Genomic DNA, 18,641 nt, shown 5'->3' on the forward strand with positions numbered 1-18,641 from the left:
ATCCTCGTTTGCTCTCCGATCCTAACTGATCTCTGCCTGTCTCTTAACGTTACGGCTAACATTTTTCGTTCCATCATTCCTTGTGTGGTACCTAACTAGTTGTAGAGGTTGTTAACGCCCAACTTTGTGCCCAATATGTTAGCACGTTGCGCACTTTTATTTTCAACGACAGCAGTAAGTGCCGTATGCACTCCATCATCATCGTCATCAGTCTTTCATGTCAACTGCAGGAAGAAGATCTCTCCCTGTGAGCTCCACCTATCCCTGTCTTGCGCTACATGATTCCAACTAGCGCCTGCAAATTTCCTAACTTCATCACCCCACCTAGTTTTCTACCGTCCGCGACTGCGCTTCCCTTCTCTTGGTATCCATTCTGTGACTCTAATGGTCCACCGGCTGTCCATCCTACGCATTACATGACCTGCACAGCTCCATTTCTTCCACTTAGTGTCAACTAGAATATCGCTATCCCCGTTTGTTCTCTGATCCACACCGCTCTCTTCCTGTCAACAAGCCAACGAGAACGCCTAGCCCTAACACCAACAGGCAAGAAGCTCCTAGCGCGCCTAGGCTACCCAACACAGGGCCGAGGCCACGAAAAATCAATCTATCTGGCCCCCAACATCCGGGAGCATATCAAGGTAGCCGCCATCCCCAGAAGCATGCACCCGGAACATCATGCCGGTCGTCGCAAAGCTCGCGCAAAGACTCTTCAAACAAGGTACGGTAACCTCCCCACCATATTATACACAGATGCCGCGCAGTACCCCCGAAAAGCAGCCATGGCCATCAGCGTTGTCGACCATAACCTTCAAGAGGTGGTTTTGATGACAGTCCGCACTGCCAATGCCCTCGAAGCGGAGGAGACAGCCATCGCCTTAGCCATCACCTCTAGTCAAACCAAAGAACACGTTCCAATTATTACCGACTCCCAAGCAGCTTGCCGTAGCTATGCCAGAGGCAGAATATCTTCCATCGCCGCCCGACTCCTCAAACAAGCCTCTCAATTACCCGACGTTGAAATAGTATGGACTCCAGGACACGAGTCCCTCCGTGGAAATCAGCGTGCGCAGGCTGTAGCCCGAGCTCATGCCACCCGGGCGCCACAAGAGAGGGATACGGCCGCATCTATGGAGCCTGTACGTTTACAATACAACGCAATAATAGAACACCACAGATTGAACAGACGACAATACGCACCCCCACACAAGACCCTCTCACGCGAAGACGCAGTAGCATGGCGACAATTACAAACCAACACATACCCCCATTTAAGCAGATTACACGCAATACACCCTGCACTGTACTCGTACAAATACCCCCTTTGTAACGACTACGCTTCCCTATATCACACGACATGGGCATGCCCCAAAATACAGGTAGTCCCGCATATACCCAACCCCACACCCGAACAGTGGGAGGCCGTGCTGACTAGCTCGGACCCTCGTGACCAGCAACAACTGGTGTGGCGGGCCCGGGAGACAGCAAGAGCCGCAGGAGCCCTGGACTGAGGGCACCTCCCAACACAAGCAGGAAGACGCCTGCTTGTTTTTTTTTTCTTTTTTTTTCTTAATAAATGTTTTTCTCCTCTCCTCCTCCTTCTTGTCTCTTAACGTTAGGCGTAACATTTTCCATTCCATCGCTCTTTGTGCGGTCCTTATAACTTGTTCTCGAGCTTCTTTGTTAACTGCCAAGTTTCTGCCCCATATGTTAGCACCGGTAGAATGCAATGATTGTACACTTTTCTTTTCAATGACAGTGGTAAGCTCCCATTCATGATTTGGCCGAGCCTGCCGTATGCACTCCAACCCAATTTTATTCTCCTCTAAATTTCTTTCTCATGATCAGGGTACCCTGTGAGTAATTGACCTTGATAAACGTACTCCTTTACAGACTGTAGAGACTGACTGGCGATCCTGAATTCTTGTTCCCTTGCGAGGCTGTTGAACATTATTTTTGTCTTCTGCATATTAATCTTCAACTCCACTCTTACACTTTCTCGGTTAAGGTCCTCAATCATTTGCTGTAATTCGTCCCCGTTATTCCTGAATGGGACAATGTCATCTGCAAATCGGAGGTTGCTGAGGTATTCGCCATTGATCCTCACTCCTAAGACTTCCCAGTCTAAGAGCTTGAATACTTCTTCTAAGCATGCAGTGAATAGCATTGGAGAGATTGTGTCTCCTTGTCTGACCCCTTTCTTGATAGGTATCTTTCTACTTCTCTTTGGAGAACCAAAGTTGCTGTGCAATCCTTGTAGATATTTGCCAAGATATTCATGTATGCCTTCTGTTGGCGTTCTTCCAGCTGTCTGGTACATTTGAAGTCGTGAGGCATTGCGTATAACGGGTCGCAAGCTTTTCAAGCATGATATCTCCTACACCTTTTATTAAATCGACTGTTATTCCATCTTCTCCAACAGCTTTTCCCGTAGTCAAGTCTTGCAAGGCCCCTCTAACTTTATCGCTAGTTATAGAAGGAGACTCTGTATCCTGTTCATCACTACTTCGAATGAAAGTAGCTTGGCTGCCCTGGGTACTGTATAGGTCAGTATAGACTTCCTCCGCTGTTTTTACTATGTCACCGAAAGTGCTGATGATATTACCCTGCTTATCTTTCAGAGCATACATTTTGCCTTGTCCTATGCCAAGTTTTCTTTTTACTGATTTCATGCTGCGCCCATATTTTACTGCTTCCTCAATCATTTCCACGTTATAATTTCGGATATCCCTTACTTTCTTTTAATTGATCAGTTTCGACAGTTCAGCGAATTCTATCTGATTTCTCGAGTTCGGCACTTTCATGTTTTGCCGTTTCTTTATCAGGTCCTTTATTACATGGGAGAGCTTACCTACTGGTTGCCTTGGTGCCTTACCTCCCACTTCAATTGCTGCTTCTGAGATCAGCCTAGTTGTGGTTTCATTCATTACCTCTACGTTATCTTCATCGTCCTGTTCTAAAGCTGCATATTTGTTTGCGAGAACCAGCCTGAATTGGCCTGCTTTTTATCGTTACTGCGTCTACGTTCACCTGTTTCTTCTTGACTAATTTCATTCTTTCTTCAAATTGAGGGAAATCCTAGACCTCACTAACCTATGGTCACTGCACTTTACCCTCCCTAACACTTCTACATCCTGAACTATGCTGGGAGCGGCAGAGAGTATCAAATCGATTGCATTCTTTGTTTTTCCATTAGGGCTCTTCCAGGTCCACTTCCTGTTGTTGCGCTTCCTGAAGAAGGTATTCATTATTCGGAGTCTATTACTGTCCGCGAATTCTACCAACATCTCTCCTCTAGTGTTCCTAGAACCGATGCCGTAGTTGCCAATTGCTTGCTCACCAGCCTGCTTTTACGCGCTTTATATATCTAACACTCCTCCGTGTACCCGCGCTCTTGCTCGGGGCGGTGCCGCCGCCTACGAGCAGAAAAGAGAAGTACTGCATTATGACACTAACCCGCACCGACAGTGAACGCTTCGGTGGTCTCAGCACTACGACGCCTCGATGCCAGCATTCGAAGGGACGCTGGCATCAAGAAGCACTACCAACGCCACCTAGGTGGCGTTCACCGTACTCAGCACAGCGGAGCGTGGCCTCCGCAATTAGCTCTGAAAATGTTTCTGAAGTTGATCGCGGAGGCTGCAATTACGACGCGCTGTACGCGCTGATTTGACTCGGTGACGATTCAGTTACGTGCTTTGTCTTGCGCGTTGTATTAGTGTGTCAGTTACGTGCTTCGTCTTTCGCGTTGTGCTAGCGTGTGCAGCGTAGTGCAGCTTCCATATGCACGACGGTTGCTCATGGTCATCGACGTTGGTAGTCGTGATGGAGGAGACGTGCCACCAGGCGTCAGTCCCTACTTTTGCATTGAAGTCTCCCATGACTACAGTATACTGTTTTCACCTTTCTCTTTGCTAATTCAACATCTTCATAAAACTGTTCTATTTCTGCATCGTCGTGACTGGAGGTTGGGACGTAGGCTTGTACTACCTTCATTCTATACCTCCTATTCAGCTTTACTACGACGACTGCTACCCTCTCATTATAGCTGTAGAATTCATCAATGTTACCCGCTATGTCCTTATGGATTAGGAATCCTACTCCAAATTCTCTCTTATCTGGAAGACCTCTGTAGCAGAGGACGTGGCCGTTCGTCAGCACTGTATAAGCCTCACCAGTTCTCCTAACCTAAACTCACTAAGGCCAATAATATCCCACGCAATAGCTGATAATTCTTCAAATAGCCCTGCTAAGCTAGCCTGTGAAACGTTGCCAGGGTCAGTTTCCAGTGGCGGCCTGTCCGGACCCAGACATTCTTAGCACCCTCTGCCGCGTCGCAGGTCTGACCGCCGCCTTGGTCAGTGATTTCACGGCCACTGGGGACTGAGGGTCATGGATTAATTATCGGAATCATGGGGAGGTAGTGGCCGAATACTGCACCAGGTAGGCTGACGGCTGTCCTGGTGAGGGTGCGACTTTTTTCTCGGCGATATGTTTTTTTTTTGCCGCCGTCAGGCGCCACTCCATGCCAGAAATGCGCCAACGAGTAGAATATGTTTTGTTGAGAGGGATGGTGCCGCTATCTAAGAGAGGTGAAGCGAACTACTTTAACATGGCATTAACGAGCGCCGATAGGCAGCGCTACGGTAGTCACAGTGACAACAACGCGTCATATTTCTGGTCTTTTACGTGCCAAAACCAATTATGAATTATGAGGCACGCCATATTGGAGGGCTCCGGATTAATTTTGGCCACCTGGGGTTCTTTAACGTGCACTACAACGCAAGCAAACGGGCGTTTTTTTCCCATTACGCCTCCATAGAAATGTGGCCGCCGCGGCCAAGATTCGACCTTGCGACCTCGTGCTCAGCAACGCAACGCCTTAGCTGACTAAGCCACCCCGGCGGCAACTTCTGTAAATAGCAAATAATTGATGTAAATTGAAGTATTTGTTTTAAAATGGCGTCATTGACAAGCTAGGCGCTTGAAATGGCTCATTTTTTTTATAAAAACAAAGACTTTTCACTTCTCTAGCGGGAAAAGTGAATGAGTTTCGGTTTCAGAAAGAAGTTGACCGCGCTATCATACAGGTATTTAAATCGAAATAGCGGCACCCATGAAGCTACATCTGACCACGCCTAGGGATAAATTTACACGTTAATAACTTATATTATCTGCGACATTCAAGGGAAATAAGTATCGGACAAAATAGCCTGACGTTCGGAGAATAAAATGACCCAATTTGACCGCTGAATGAGGCTTAGTGCTAAAGATTCATTTGGATTTCGATTTGTACTGTGAAAATCCCGAATGTGATTCTGTCTTATGACTGCATTCAATCGCAAAAATAATAATACCTACTGCAATTGGGTGGAAAATATTAGTATCGTTCGAATGTACGTTGTCTGAGGAATACGGTGATACTATACCTTAGTGCTAATAGCGCATAAAATGGCAGATGATAACAGATTTTGAGCGGGGTTATTCACTCTATGAAAATGGCCTCCTTTGTTTACATTCGTGGGGTTGTTTTTTCTTCGATCGTACCGAATAATAGATGCTCTTTAGTGCAAACTATTGATTGCTGTAGTTCTCCACTTTAACTGGCATTCTACTTTGATAGTTATTACCGCGTTAATAATGAAGTTATTACCTATGCGAGCGGATTTTGTATGTCCTTCTTGTCTCTTTATACTGAGCTGGGATGAGGTGCACAATAAATCGCTAATAACTTTCGATCTAAATGGGCTATCGATATGTTTTTTGTTGTGCCTTGATTGCTACGTTCTTATAGAGCCGGAGTGGAAAAGCTCAAAGTTCACTTAAATGAGGAAATATTTCTAAACGTCGTAATTGCATCCTCCGCGATCAACTTCAGTAACATTTTCAGAGCTAATTGCGGAGGCCACGCTCCGCTGTGCTGAGTACGGTGAACGCCACCTAGGTGGCGTTGGTAGTGCTTCTTGATGCCAGCGTCCTTTCGAATGCTGGCATCGAGGCGTCGTAGTGCTGAGACCACCGAAGCGTTCACTGTCGGTGCGGGTTATTGTCATAATGCAGTACTTCTCTTTTCTGCTCGTAGGCGGCGGCACCGCCCCGAGCAAGAGCGCGGGTACACGGAGGAGTGTTAGATATATAAGGCGCGTCTGTGTAGCTCTCTGCAAATGCGTTTGTGGCGCAATGGGTTAAACGCTCGGCGATCTATCGTCGCGGACCGAGAGGTCGTGGGTTCGATTTCCAAATTTTGCATGTTTGTGGAACTTTTTCTTCTGGTTTCTTTCTTTGTATTATGTTCGTGTACTTTGTAAGAACGTCATTCCGTATTTCCGTATGACGTATTTCCGTGACGGAAATACGTCAGTGAAGTCTTGGTGGACCCCGGCATAAAACACTTTCGTGTTAATATAAAAGTTTGAGGAGCCTACTCACCAAGCAGCCGGCCAGGTCGTATCTCTGAACTAGAACCGTAGAGTAATTTGCAACTGTGTATCTGGTTGTAAATAAACTGCAACATTTCTTTACACTTCAATGATCTTACCATAAAAGTTTCTTGCGTTTCTGCTTGTAAGATCGGGGCATAATTCTAAAAAAATGATTTCTACATCAATCTCTTACGAGTATCAGGTCTTTTTATTTTCATCTTGACCTCTAGCATTTAGCTGGTGTTCATTCTGGCGACAGCAGAAGGTTTTAGATGCGATGCAGCTTATGGTAGGGGCTATGTCCCTCCCTACCTCCGCCGTGCGGCGTCCACTTCCGGAAGCCGGCCTCCGCCTTCGGTTCCGCTTCCGGTTACACTTACGGTTCCGGAAGCCGTTTCCGGCGTTTTGCTCGAATGATCCCCCGGTGCTTCGCCCACTCATCATCATTCACTACGTCCTCTCATTCTCCTTATCTCCTCTCCTCTCGGCATTCCTCCTCTCCTCTCCGACGCTCCTCTCCTCTTCGGATTGCGCAACGAATGGCAACACCTGCGGCTCCGCGCGCGATAATGCGAAGGAGCTTAGGTTAGAGGCGCGACGGTAGACGCCCCAGAGACGCCGGCAACAGTCACCAACGCCGCGCGCGTTCGGTGCGAACGCGGGCAAAACGCCGACGGCGTCGACAACAGTTCTGCGCGTTGCTGGTGCTGCTGCATGTCCAAGTTTAGACAGCTGATAAAACTACCTTGAGTCGACCCCATGGCTGCTTCGCATACTACGCAGGGTTCCCCTACATGAAGATGGTGTAATTTTTTTGCCATACACCGCTTGGGCGCCGCGGAACCTTTGCATGCAGCAAGGTTTCATGGTCCATATCAATAGCGCCACTCCCCTAAGTCTCTCTGCCCAAGCTGTGCAGGCGCGAGCGAGTAGCTGCCGTGCTCCTCGAGGCGAAAGAAGCGCAGGAGTCTGGGTGGTGACAGCAGAGCCACTGCATCATCATGAATAGATTCTGCATCCCCCCCCCCCTTCTAGCCACCATACTTGGGCTGTATATGGAAAATCTATGCGCCAAAACCAATTTTAGGGGCCCCAGCGTATCATAGACACCATCTTTAGATAGCGAATACACAAGAAAACAAAAATATATAATAGATGTCGCCCTCACTATGGGCGGCCAATCCCATCGTCAAGCCACCAAGCTAAGCGACATAAAAAGTAAAAATGGCCGCTCGGGCCGGCGCGGGATGGATGCGGAACGTTCCCACGCTTTGGACGCAACAGCGGGGTTACCAATGCATTGGTCCTATGGGAGCTATGCCGGGAACGGCCGAAAACGACGTAAGAGCCAGGAAAATGCAGCACTCGGGAATGTGAAAGCGAAGTCCTACTGTACCATGCTCTCGGGCAGATGGCCCTTTGAGGGCCTACTTCGTCAAGCGCCTCCTCTATGGAACTCCAAGCCATTTTTATTCTGTATATTTCCTTCTTATGACCAGTGTGCCATCTGAGTAATTAACCTATATAAACGTACTCTTGCACTGACTCTACAGACTAAGTGGCGACAAAGGGCGCCTCTGCCTAGAGATGTAAGTGGTTGAAGAAAAACAAAAACATTAACAATATCGCAAAAAGACTGTTTCTTTCGTTTTGTTTCAACCAGGATAAAATTGCAAAAGCAAACGAACGAACAAACAGAGCTTCCCCGCGGAAATTTCCTTTTAAAAAGCTTTTGCAAGGAAATTTGGTGAAAACAAGGAGTTTAGGAGTCTGCGAAGCACATGGATCCATCCACGCGGTAGCAAAAACTTTGCTTCAACCAATCCCTGAGCACCCTTGCGTGTCGCGTACGGCCAGTTCCCCCATTCTTCTGCGGCATGTGAAAGAACTGGTCCGAGTTTGCCATTGTGCACACCAAGCTACGCAAGAGGCTCGCAGGGGATCGAGTGCAAAAAATTGTGTACGTGCACTCGCACCTCAATGTCCGGAAGGCTTCGTGTGTTGCACAGCGAAGCGTTGACGCGTCACGCGGAAATGAATCGGACGCAGATTGATACAAATGTCGGTGTGGATGCTTTGATGTGAAATCGTGCTTTGATTTTCAACCTGTAAACTCTGTTGGGACTTTCGTGATGCAATAATGTTACAATTATATTCTTTTCAATGTGAAAGAAATAAATGTGTTGCGGTTTTCATAGCTCTGTGTGGAATCGTCTTTTTTATTTTTTTATTTTTCTAAAAAACATGAAAGAAACCAGTTTTTTTTTATCCCCCTCACAATATCATGTAATTTTACATCTCCACCTCTGCCTTACCATATTGTTTAGTTTTTCGCCTGGCAACTTTGGCTCCTGCAGTGCACTTCGGAACCTCTCCCTAAATGATTGAACAACAGCAACTAAGCCTTGTCCCGCCACTGAGCGGACAGGTATTCATAGGCTGCTTTATACCCCAGCTCACCGATGAACCGAAGAACTTCTTGGCGATGGGGCAACATTTCAGGCCGAGAAGGGACTTAGTGACCGACGCACGAATGCAAATTCTCCTAGGTGGACTCGCCGACTACGTGCGGAGATCGTCTGTAGCCTTCGCTGTTTCAGTTACTTTCGTATCACAGAATCCCTGGTTATGCGTTCTGCCCTTCAACGATTTTTGCTGCCTGTGTATGGTAAGTGAGCCTGTTGAGTTTGAAGTGCCATAGGTTTTTTTTGTTTTTTGGTTTTCTTTGCATTTGTGTTCCTCTGTCTTAGGAGTTTGTTCTTTGTCTCCTGCGACGTCGTAGTCAGGAGCGCGTGCTATAATCGCTTAATCCAGAGCTCTCGATTGAAAATCCGAGTACTCCCTCAAGCACGCCTGGCAACTCTCTCGAACACTATATACTCTCTACAGCACAACGCTTTCCTTAACGTGTACCGTGTCTCCTCGATGAACCCTCTGTCAACGCGATGCGGCAGCAGCGGAAAGCCCAGTATTCAAGCGACGCTTGTATTGCCTCACGAGTGTCGGTACCGTTGTAGGTTGACCGCAAAAAAAAAAAAAAGAAAAAAAAAAAAAAAAAAAAAAAAAAACGTCTCGCGCTGGTAAAATAGCGTGAGACGGTAAATCCCACGCTCAAGGTAGTTTTATCGCTGGTAAATAGCTGTTAGAAGCGCGCGCCTGTAACACACGTGACGGGAGCACCCAATCAGGAGCGGGCGTGCGCCGAGAGAAGGGCAAGGAAGGAAATGGGCTCGCGCGCGTTGCGTCGGGTCTCATTTTCAGTGCACGTTCGTCATACGGATGGGGAGGGGAGTCCACGCGCTGTTCGGTCCGCGGCGGAACAGGCCGCTTTGGACGAGAAATGCCGTCAACGCCACAGGAAGCACGCTCGCGCTCGCCGTGCGTATCCTGTTGCGTTCAAGGCAGTCCAAGCCAAGGTTCGGTTACAGCGGCAGGCTGCGGATCCCACGTTCAAGCCCCGTCTCACCGAAGCCCAGCGTCAACGAAGGGCAGCGAACTCCGAGGCCAGGAAACGCGACACCAAATTTTGAAGGTACAAGCTTCGCGTGCCCCCCTGTTCCCGGTAGGGGTAGGGTCTTAATTTTTTTGTATTGTTTCACTAATGAGTACCTGATTCATTAGTGCTTATTGGCCCTGAGCCACGCTCCCTCCAGGCCTGCAGAAGACAGCGCCAACCTTTCTTTTTCTCAAAACGAACCACTTAGTAGTAGTGCTTACAGTTTGCGTCCGTCCACCTCAAGAGACTCGCGTAATGCGGTCGCCATGAAGTTCTTCAGGCGCAGCATTTTGTCCGATCGCAGAACATGCCAGACAATGTAACGGTAAAAAGTGCATGGTCATCGAGATTACTTTAATAACCATGCATTATCGCCATATCTTTCTTCTGAACCACTTCATCCTCGTTGAGCTCTATTAGTATCTCGTTTCTACTGCAATTACACTTTGAATCATTGCAATATCTCCCAAATATCCCATTTCAGAGAACCCCGTTCCTGCGTTCGTGATAAAGCTATTTTTACCAAAACGGATATTAGCTTTAGCTTTACAGCAGGTAATATTTCTCCCCAGGGTCAAATCCAACAATGCAACCTGTGGTAGAAATGCGCACTTCAAGAACTTATAACCTCTATACGGAGATATTAAGAAAAAAAAAGTTCGCGGACGATTACGATACTCCATAACGCGAAAATTGAGCGCAGCTGTATACGTGTTTTCATTTCGCGATATATTCGCTGGCGCGGACAATATGCCTCTTGCGGCATGTTGCAAACGGAGCGAATGGTGGCTCGTTAATCTGGAGATCACGAGAGCCAGCGTGTGGGTGACGCGTGGGCGCAATTCACAGCAGCCGCCCCTGACTAATATACCAGATGACGCGCGCTACTCTGGCGCTATCTCGTAGCCATCGTCGCCGCACTACGATTTTCTTCTCACGCTTTCGCCACACCCTCCTCCGCTTTCCGCCTCATGGTTCCGCTGCACCTTCCTCTCTGCTTTCCTCGTCACGTCCTTCATCTCCGGCTACGATCCGCGTTGGCTTTCATCTTTCGCTGTGCTCGTTCGCTCGGTTACGCCACCAAAACTCGAAGCAGGAACGCACGCCTAAGGGCTGCGCTCTTAAGGCTAGGTAAGACCTCCTTGAAGAGGAGACTCCAACAATGACTATGAGGTGCGTTCACGTGAGAGCGATAGCCACCAAGTAGCCATTTTACCAAGGTTTATTGTCTAGTGGTTTGGTTAGAGACCTAACAAAATATGTAAATATGCTAATGATTGCCTTATTCGAATATTAGGAGAAGAAAGTTTATAAAATATTAAGTAAAATATCTGTAATTAATACAATGTGAACGTAGAGGCTACACATGTGTTACTTAAACTGGAAGTTCATTCGTTTTGGTTAAATTTCTGACACACAGCGCACCCGAACGCCCGAAAAAGATGGTCTCGAAAGGTATGGCGGCCAGACCATTTGAGCTGCTGCTGGTTTTCTAAGGTATCATTCTGCTGATACAGAACAAAGAAGGATAATTCTACTTTTTATATTTGCTCCTCTCTGTCGGTCACTGGTGTTTTACACTTCATCAATCAGCAAGGTTTCTACCATTCCAACTGACATTTTATTCCGCGTCAATAACACAGTACTTAAAAGCACGGAGTTGATTAGGCCTAATTAGAAAAAGAATTTGCACGTTCCAGTGGCTCTGATTCCCTTTAACAGTAACGGCACGTATAACGCGTTTTTTTTTTTCGAGTCTCTCTGCATTGTCTCCTTCTTTGTCCTCGTCCTTACTAAGCGCTGAAATACTGCCTTTATGATGAACCAACAAGCCCATCTTGCCACTCTGGTCTCCATTGTGGTAACAGCAGGATGGGCATGTTCAACCCGTTTTCATTCATTGAATTATCAGGCCCGTCTTATTTTAAAACGTGGTGCTTATTTCCTAATAATGAATTTACATTATTTCCCGCTTTCCGTTCGGGAAGGCCAAGAAAAACAAAGATGCGTGAGCAGCCGAATGAAGCCATCATGCGTGACTGTAGCGAAAAATAATTTGTGGTAAAAAGATATGATATCCGCCAGAATAAAACCAACTTAAAGACTAGTTACAGTGTTAATGGCATTTTTAAAATCATATAGGCTTAAAGCAGGAAAAACTATATTTTATAATATTCTACTTGGCGACTACTGCTCGTGGGGGCGCCCGCGCACAAGGGTCACAGGCGAAACTAAGAAGTCCAGAAGGTCACCCGAGGTCTCACATTCCGGTCGGCCTCTGGGGCGCTTCAACCCGCTGAGGACGTAGACAGAAATGAGGAACTAAGAACATATCAGAAAATAACTGCGCATTACAGACTGAGTAGACAGGCTTTTCTGGCAGTGGACCGCACGCTCAGTAAGAAAGAAGAAGTAGCATGACGGAAGCTGCAGACAGGGGTCTTCCCAAACCCCGCGCTATACATTAAATTCTATTCCGAAGTCTTCAAACCACAGTGCAGGTTCTGCAATGAAGTAGCGAATATTGTACACATGGTGTGGACGTGCGAAGCAATCTATGATAGCTCAAATACGATAGAATCCTGGGAGGCCTTATTACGCAATCAGGACAAGAAGACTCAACGCGAAATCATCAGCGAAGCTCTAGCTGCTGCTGAGTCCTTCGGGATCCCAGCCGACGGATAGAGGCGCTGCGGAGGAAGACCATCTTCTGCGGCGTTGACTGGTGGAAATAAATGTTATTTCTCTCTCTCTCTCTCTCTTTCAAGGTAATGGCAGTAATTGTTCATCATAAAAGCCCATAGTAATTTACGTATGACAGAGCCATAGAACTACACCATGAAATTCATACTTTTTTAGGAGGAAATTGTCGGTGACGGCATGTCGTCCTTATTATACGGAAGAGCTTAGCTAAACCAGTATTCTCATGATCAACTCCACAGAGGTGGACTATCATTACATGAACCTTAAGACGGTGCATTGCTGCAGTGTTTGAAAATTTGAGGATTGCATATATCTTATTACTTACCTAAACACCTTCTGTACATGACTCCAAGATTGTGCACAGTATTTGGTGTCTCCTCAACGCTGCTCAAGTTTCCAAGCAGGTCTGTGCAGGAAGAAAAACACGATCTTCTTGCATTGCAGCCGATAAAGTCACAGTACGGCTCTTAACTATTTATAGTTTAGATCAAACAAAATGTAACTTCAGGCACGTTCCTAAGATTGCCCCAGATATCATTCACAAATTTTTGTAAGCATTACTGTGATGCAGGCGCCAGTGTTTTCGTGCTGTTTTGTTGCGTTGAGATACTTCTTAACATTGTAATAGTTTATTTAGGGCACGTATGCGACTATCGGTTTACCAAACTTGTCCGAAAACATCAGGATTAATTTGTTCTGGCGCTTTATTTGTTGTGTGCGACGTTTTGAAGAAAGCTCATGAAATATTCCGAAAATGCTGTCAGAACAGTGGCGCTCTAAATCGCACGGAACACGAAATAATTCCGGCCTTGTAATGGAATGCTTCTGTCGTAACCCCTTCAATCATGGTGTGCAAATTTGGGTACTTCACCTTTGCAAGATTTTAACAGCTTAGTCCGTCGTCGATAGCCAATCAATAGCTAATCAATAATTGATCAAAAATCAATAAATTCCGGAAAATGCTGGGGATGACTTGGTAGCGCTTAGCCCAGCCCAAATACGTGGCCAATACCTTGCGATAGTCACAAGCGGCCATGTACAACGCCCTGAAGTTTTTCTTAATAAAGTTGTTTCCTGCTCCTTGCGATAGTCACTCGATAGCCAATCAACAGCTAATCGATAATCAATCAATTATCAACCAATTCCAGAAACTGCTGGGGAGGACTTGGTAGTGCTTAGCCTAGCCCAAAAGCCAGGACTAGCTAGATGCCCATCAGCTCCGCTGTCTCTTTAGCATTGCGCCTCTAGTGTATGCGCTACGCTAATTTTTTTCCCGCACTGTCACTGACACACACATCCACCAAAAAAGAAAAAATAACGTTGTCATTAGAATCGGCGCACTTTCAACCCTCTGGATATTTCATGTTATATAATTTCGGGTCACAGCGCACACTATTCTGCACGCCACCAATTTATGGAAAGTACTACCATGTTCAGCAATCCGCATTTGATAAGTAAGGCCTAAGCAAGTACTTCAATATACAAGTAACATTGTGATGACATTGGACTGGTAATTGGTAGCAGCAGGCGTATAGTTGAAGGTATTTGCTTTCAAAACAGAGAAATCACTAAAAACTGCAATGTTGAGTTTATTTTCAATAAAGCCTATCTAACCTGAGAACAAAATTATATCTCTTAGCTATTTATTAACAGTACATAGCTCAGGATTGCAAGGTGACGTGCTTTTTATCGTGGTAGCTGCTAAAGTGATGGCCATGTTTGGTTTCCGCCAGACGACAAAGTGATTACAGGCTGTGCGTGGTTTGGAAGATAATTCATTCTTAGTGAGGGATCCCGATTTATCTGTAACGGGAATCTGGATTTCTAGCCTATTTCATTTGCCGACCCCGAAGATTGTGCAGTGTAAAAATGTTTGCCGATAATACATCGCCTAGTCAGCACAAGGCCCGTGCACTCTGCTTTATGACGTCACACTAATATGCCCGAAATTTGCTTTGCCAAGACTGGCGTAACGATAGTGGTGGCGTCAAAATCACCATGCCTTACTCGGGTGCATTCCCATTAAATTCTATGGCAGTCACGCCAGATAGCATGACATCATTGATCGGAGTGGACAGGGCTTGTGCTATTAGGTGCTAGCCTAAAATCGGGTCCGTTGCCATGGGTGTGTGCGGTGCAAAAAGTGTGTAAATTTAGAAAAGTGTAGTAAATATTTAGGTAGTCCGACGCTCCTTCTGGTGCCCTCACCCGCAAGCTGACGGGATACAGTGCTGCGCTGTAACCTAAATTTTCTTCAAGTGTGTCGCTAACCTGAGACCACGAATCGCTAAATTGTCGCTACATTTTTCGGCAAAGATGCTAAACTTGTCGCTAAAATTCTTTTTTTTAAGTTGAAAAACCATGGGTGGTTTGGAGTCATAAGTTTTGGCTGACGTCGGGTGAAAATTTTAACACAACATTTCGCTTTCCTATAGTGTTCTAGTTGGTGTAGATGTGTAATATACAGTGATTACATTTACATAACCACGAACGGTGACTGTCAACCTGAAGTATTGCATTTACTTTTAGCTTGTAATGTGACAAATCCAGAACGCTTCCAACAGTCACGGGTAACCCGATTTTCTCAACATGAAGAAGCTACCGGTTATGCCTGCTGACTTTCACGTGTTTGGCATTCGTTAAAGAGGCGACATTCTAAGACTCAGGATTGGTCATGTTGTTTCCAAGGTGATGTCTATTTTAGACAGCACAACAGAGCCAGTTTCAGCGCCTTAGTTGTTGTTTTCTAATACTAAACTGTGTTCTCGTAAATCATTCTGGAAGCAACGCTTGTAATTTGTAAGTCGCTGAAATGTAGCGAAATTGACATGTCATAATGCTAAAAAGTTGCTGACAGTTAAATGGAACAATTTGTCGACAAACAGACAGAGATATTGCTAATTGTAGCTACAAAAATTGCTAATATGTCAACTCCGGTGTCCCGGCCCATTTCAACTCCCAACTCGCTCTGGACTCGGGACTTCATCGACTTCAACTATAGGTAAAAGCGCTTGGCAACTTCTTTTTCATAACTAGGCTTTCCCACGATCCCTACCGCAGCCAGAAAATGTTCTGTACACAGACACGAGGCTCGCTACGAGCGCGGAGGAGAATCCTGGCAAAGCATTGCAAGCGCGGATTTACCCCAACTGTTTCGTATCGAGTATGTTTATTTCTACCCAACTTTGTATGTCCGACCTTTAAATAATGGACTCTAAAGATGTGGGCTGATTGCGAATGTAGTATATTCTAAAAATGTGGGCCGGACCCTCGAGCATGTATAGTCCGAAAATGTGGGGCGATCCCTTAACTTAGTGCAGTAAAAACAAAGAGTTAAGCAGTCCGACGCTCCTCCTGCTCCCGTCACGCAAAGACTAATAATGCGATAAAGTGCGGCGCGCGCACAGTTTGCCCCATTTTCACGCCCAACTCGCTCGGGAAGGCTGTCTTTAATAAGCTTGAACTGAAGGTTCATCAGTCTTTCATTTGTTTGAACGAATAGAAGAGGGAATCTCAAGTTTCCGCCCTCTACGCCGATAGACTTCCCAATCTGGACTAGGCGGCCCTAACTACGCAGATGAGCTGTGTCACTTGCGGGAGCAAATGAAAAACTCGGCAGGCAGTGTGGTCATTGGCGCGGTCGCCTAGGCGTGTTTCGTACGGGAGTACGGGCTGCGAGATTTAGTCATAGATGTGGCCGCACAAGCCTACCATTAAATGCCACAACATCCTCGAAAATCCGAGAGCCAACAACCGCTTATGAAATATTATTGATCATACCGTATTTGTGAAGCAGCGCACTAACCAAGACAAAGTGGTGAGACGCAAGCATACGCGACACTCATTGCCTCGACTTTGTCCCTCTTGTCTCTCCAATTTGTCCTGGTCAGTGCGCTGCTTCACCAATACGGGATGATGATTAATCACCAACTCGCCCAACTTTTCACATTACAGAAATATTACAAATTTATGGGCATGTAGTGCAAGGAAGCTGGGATACAAGCGTGCACCACGGCTGCTATTGACAGAGTCGAGTAAGTGGCGCTTGTTTAATGTCGCATGCCAAGTTTTTATCCGTGTCACGCAGCCAGTCAGAGGGCTCTTAAAGTGGACACTGGGACAACCCCAGCCTTACGCGTGCGTTCCTCGCCCGCGCAAGCTCTTGTCTTCGTTCAAATAGCACCCTTATTTAGGGCCCACACAAAACGCGCCAAACGTATGAACGGAGAGGAAAGGAGTGCGTAACTCCTAGGACGCTCAGCAACGTTCAGTTGGAAATTCGGCAACCCCTAAATCTCAAGTTGGTTCTACCCCCCTTAATCGAAGTAGTAGTAGTAGTAGTAGAAAACTTTATTTGATGTTTTGTAACGAAGTCCCAGAGGGTGGAGCCCTCAGTCCAGGGCCCCATTTGCTGCTGCTATCCGGAAGTAGGTCCACCGCCAAATACCAAGTTGGCCCAACCCTACATTTCAGTTGCACCAACTACAGGATTGCGGTTGGGCCACCGCCACCCCCAAACTTCATATTGACGCACCCATAAATTTAAGCAGCCAAGCTACTTTCAATCGAAGTAGCGATGAACAGGATACAGAGCCTCCACTATAACTAGCGATGAAGTTAGAAGGGCCTTGCAAGACATGACCAGGGAAAAAGTTGGTGCAGAAGATTGAATCACAGTCGATTTAATCAAAGATGGAGGCGATACTGTGCTTGAAAACCGTGCAGCCCTTTATACGCAATGTCTCACGACTTCAAGTGTACCAGAGAGCTGGAAGAACGCCAACATTCTACTAATCCATAAGAAGGGAGGCGTTAAACAATTCAAGAATTGTAGACCTATTTGCTTGCTTTCAGTATTATATAAAATATTCACCCTGATAATTTCCAATTGAATCAGCGCAGCACTTGACTTCAGTCAACCGAGAGAAGCGGCTGGCATCAGGAAGAGATATTCCACGGTGAATCATATCCATGTCATCAATCAGGTAATCGAGAAATCTGCGGAGTGCAATCAACCTCTGTATATGGCCTTCATAGATTACGAAAAGGCATTTGATTCAGTAGAGATACGAGCAGTGATAGAGGCATTACGTAACCAAGGAGTACAAGATGCATACCTCTATATATTGCCAAATATCTACAAGGATTCCACAGCTACCTTGCTTCTTCACAAGAAAAGTAGGAATTAACCTATCAAGAACGGGGTCAGGAAAGGAGACACAATCTCTCCAATTCTATTCACCGCATGCATAGAAGAAGTATTCAAGATCTTAGACTAGGAAGGCTTAGGAATGAGGATCAACGGCGAATATCTCAGCAACCTTCGGTTTGCAGATGAAATTGTCCAATTAAGCAACAATGGGGATGAATTACAGCAAATGATTGAGGACCTTAACTGAGAAACTGTAAAACTGGGGTTGAATATTATTATCCAGTAGACAAAGATAATGTTCAATGGCCTGGAAAGGGAACAAGAATTCAGGATCGCCAGTCAGCTTTTAGAGTCTGTAAAGGAGTACGTTTATCTAGGTCAATTACTCACAGGGGACGCTGATCATGAAAAGGAAACTTACAGAAAAAAATGGGTTTGAGTGCATACCGCAGGCATTACCAAATCCTGACTGCGAGCTTGCCACTGTCGTTGAAAAGAAAAGTGTACAATCATTCCATTCTACCGGTGCTATAATATGGGGCGGAAACTTGGAGGTTAACAAAGAACCTTGAAAACATAAGGACCGCACAAAGAGCGATGGAACGAAAAATGTTAGGCCTAACCTTAAGAGAAAGAAGAGAACGGTGTGGATCAGAGAGCGAACAAGTATAGGCGATATTCTAGTTGACATTAAGAGGGAAAAATGGAGCTGGGAGGCCATGTAATGTGTAGGATAGATAACCGGTGGACCATTACAGTTATAGAATGGATACCAAGATAAGGAAAGCGTAGTCGAGGACGGGAGAAAACTAGCTGGGGTGATGAAGTTAGAAAATTTGCAGGCGCAAGTTGGAATCAGCTGGGGCAA

At 46.1% G+C, this 18,641-nt stretch overlaps 1 protein-coding gene across 1 annotated transcript in view; it reads right to left on the minus strand.

Annotated features, from left to right (window-relative positions):
• Positions 1 to 18,641, minus strand: part of LOC119439977 (membrane metallo-endopeptidase-like 1) — a 668,359-nt gene that overhangs the window by 613,708 nt on the left and 36,010 nt on the right. Inside the window, exon 5 of the mRNA XM_049662695.1 lies at positions 12,947 to 13,027. Within this exon, the coding sequence (XP_049518652.1) occupies positions 12,947 to 13,027 (81 nt within the window). The remainder of the gene's footprint in view (positions 1 to 12,946; positions 13,028 to 18,641) is intronic.

Source organism: Dermacentor silvarum, chromosome 2 (genome assembly GCF_013339745.2).
Source record: "Dermacentor silvarum isolate Dsil-2018 chromosome 2, BIME_Dsil_1.4, whole genome shotgun sequence".
Taxonomy (NCBI): Eukaryota; Metazoa; Arthropoda; class Arachnida; order Ixodida; family Ixodidae; genus Dermacentor; species Dermacentor silvarum.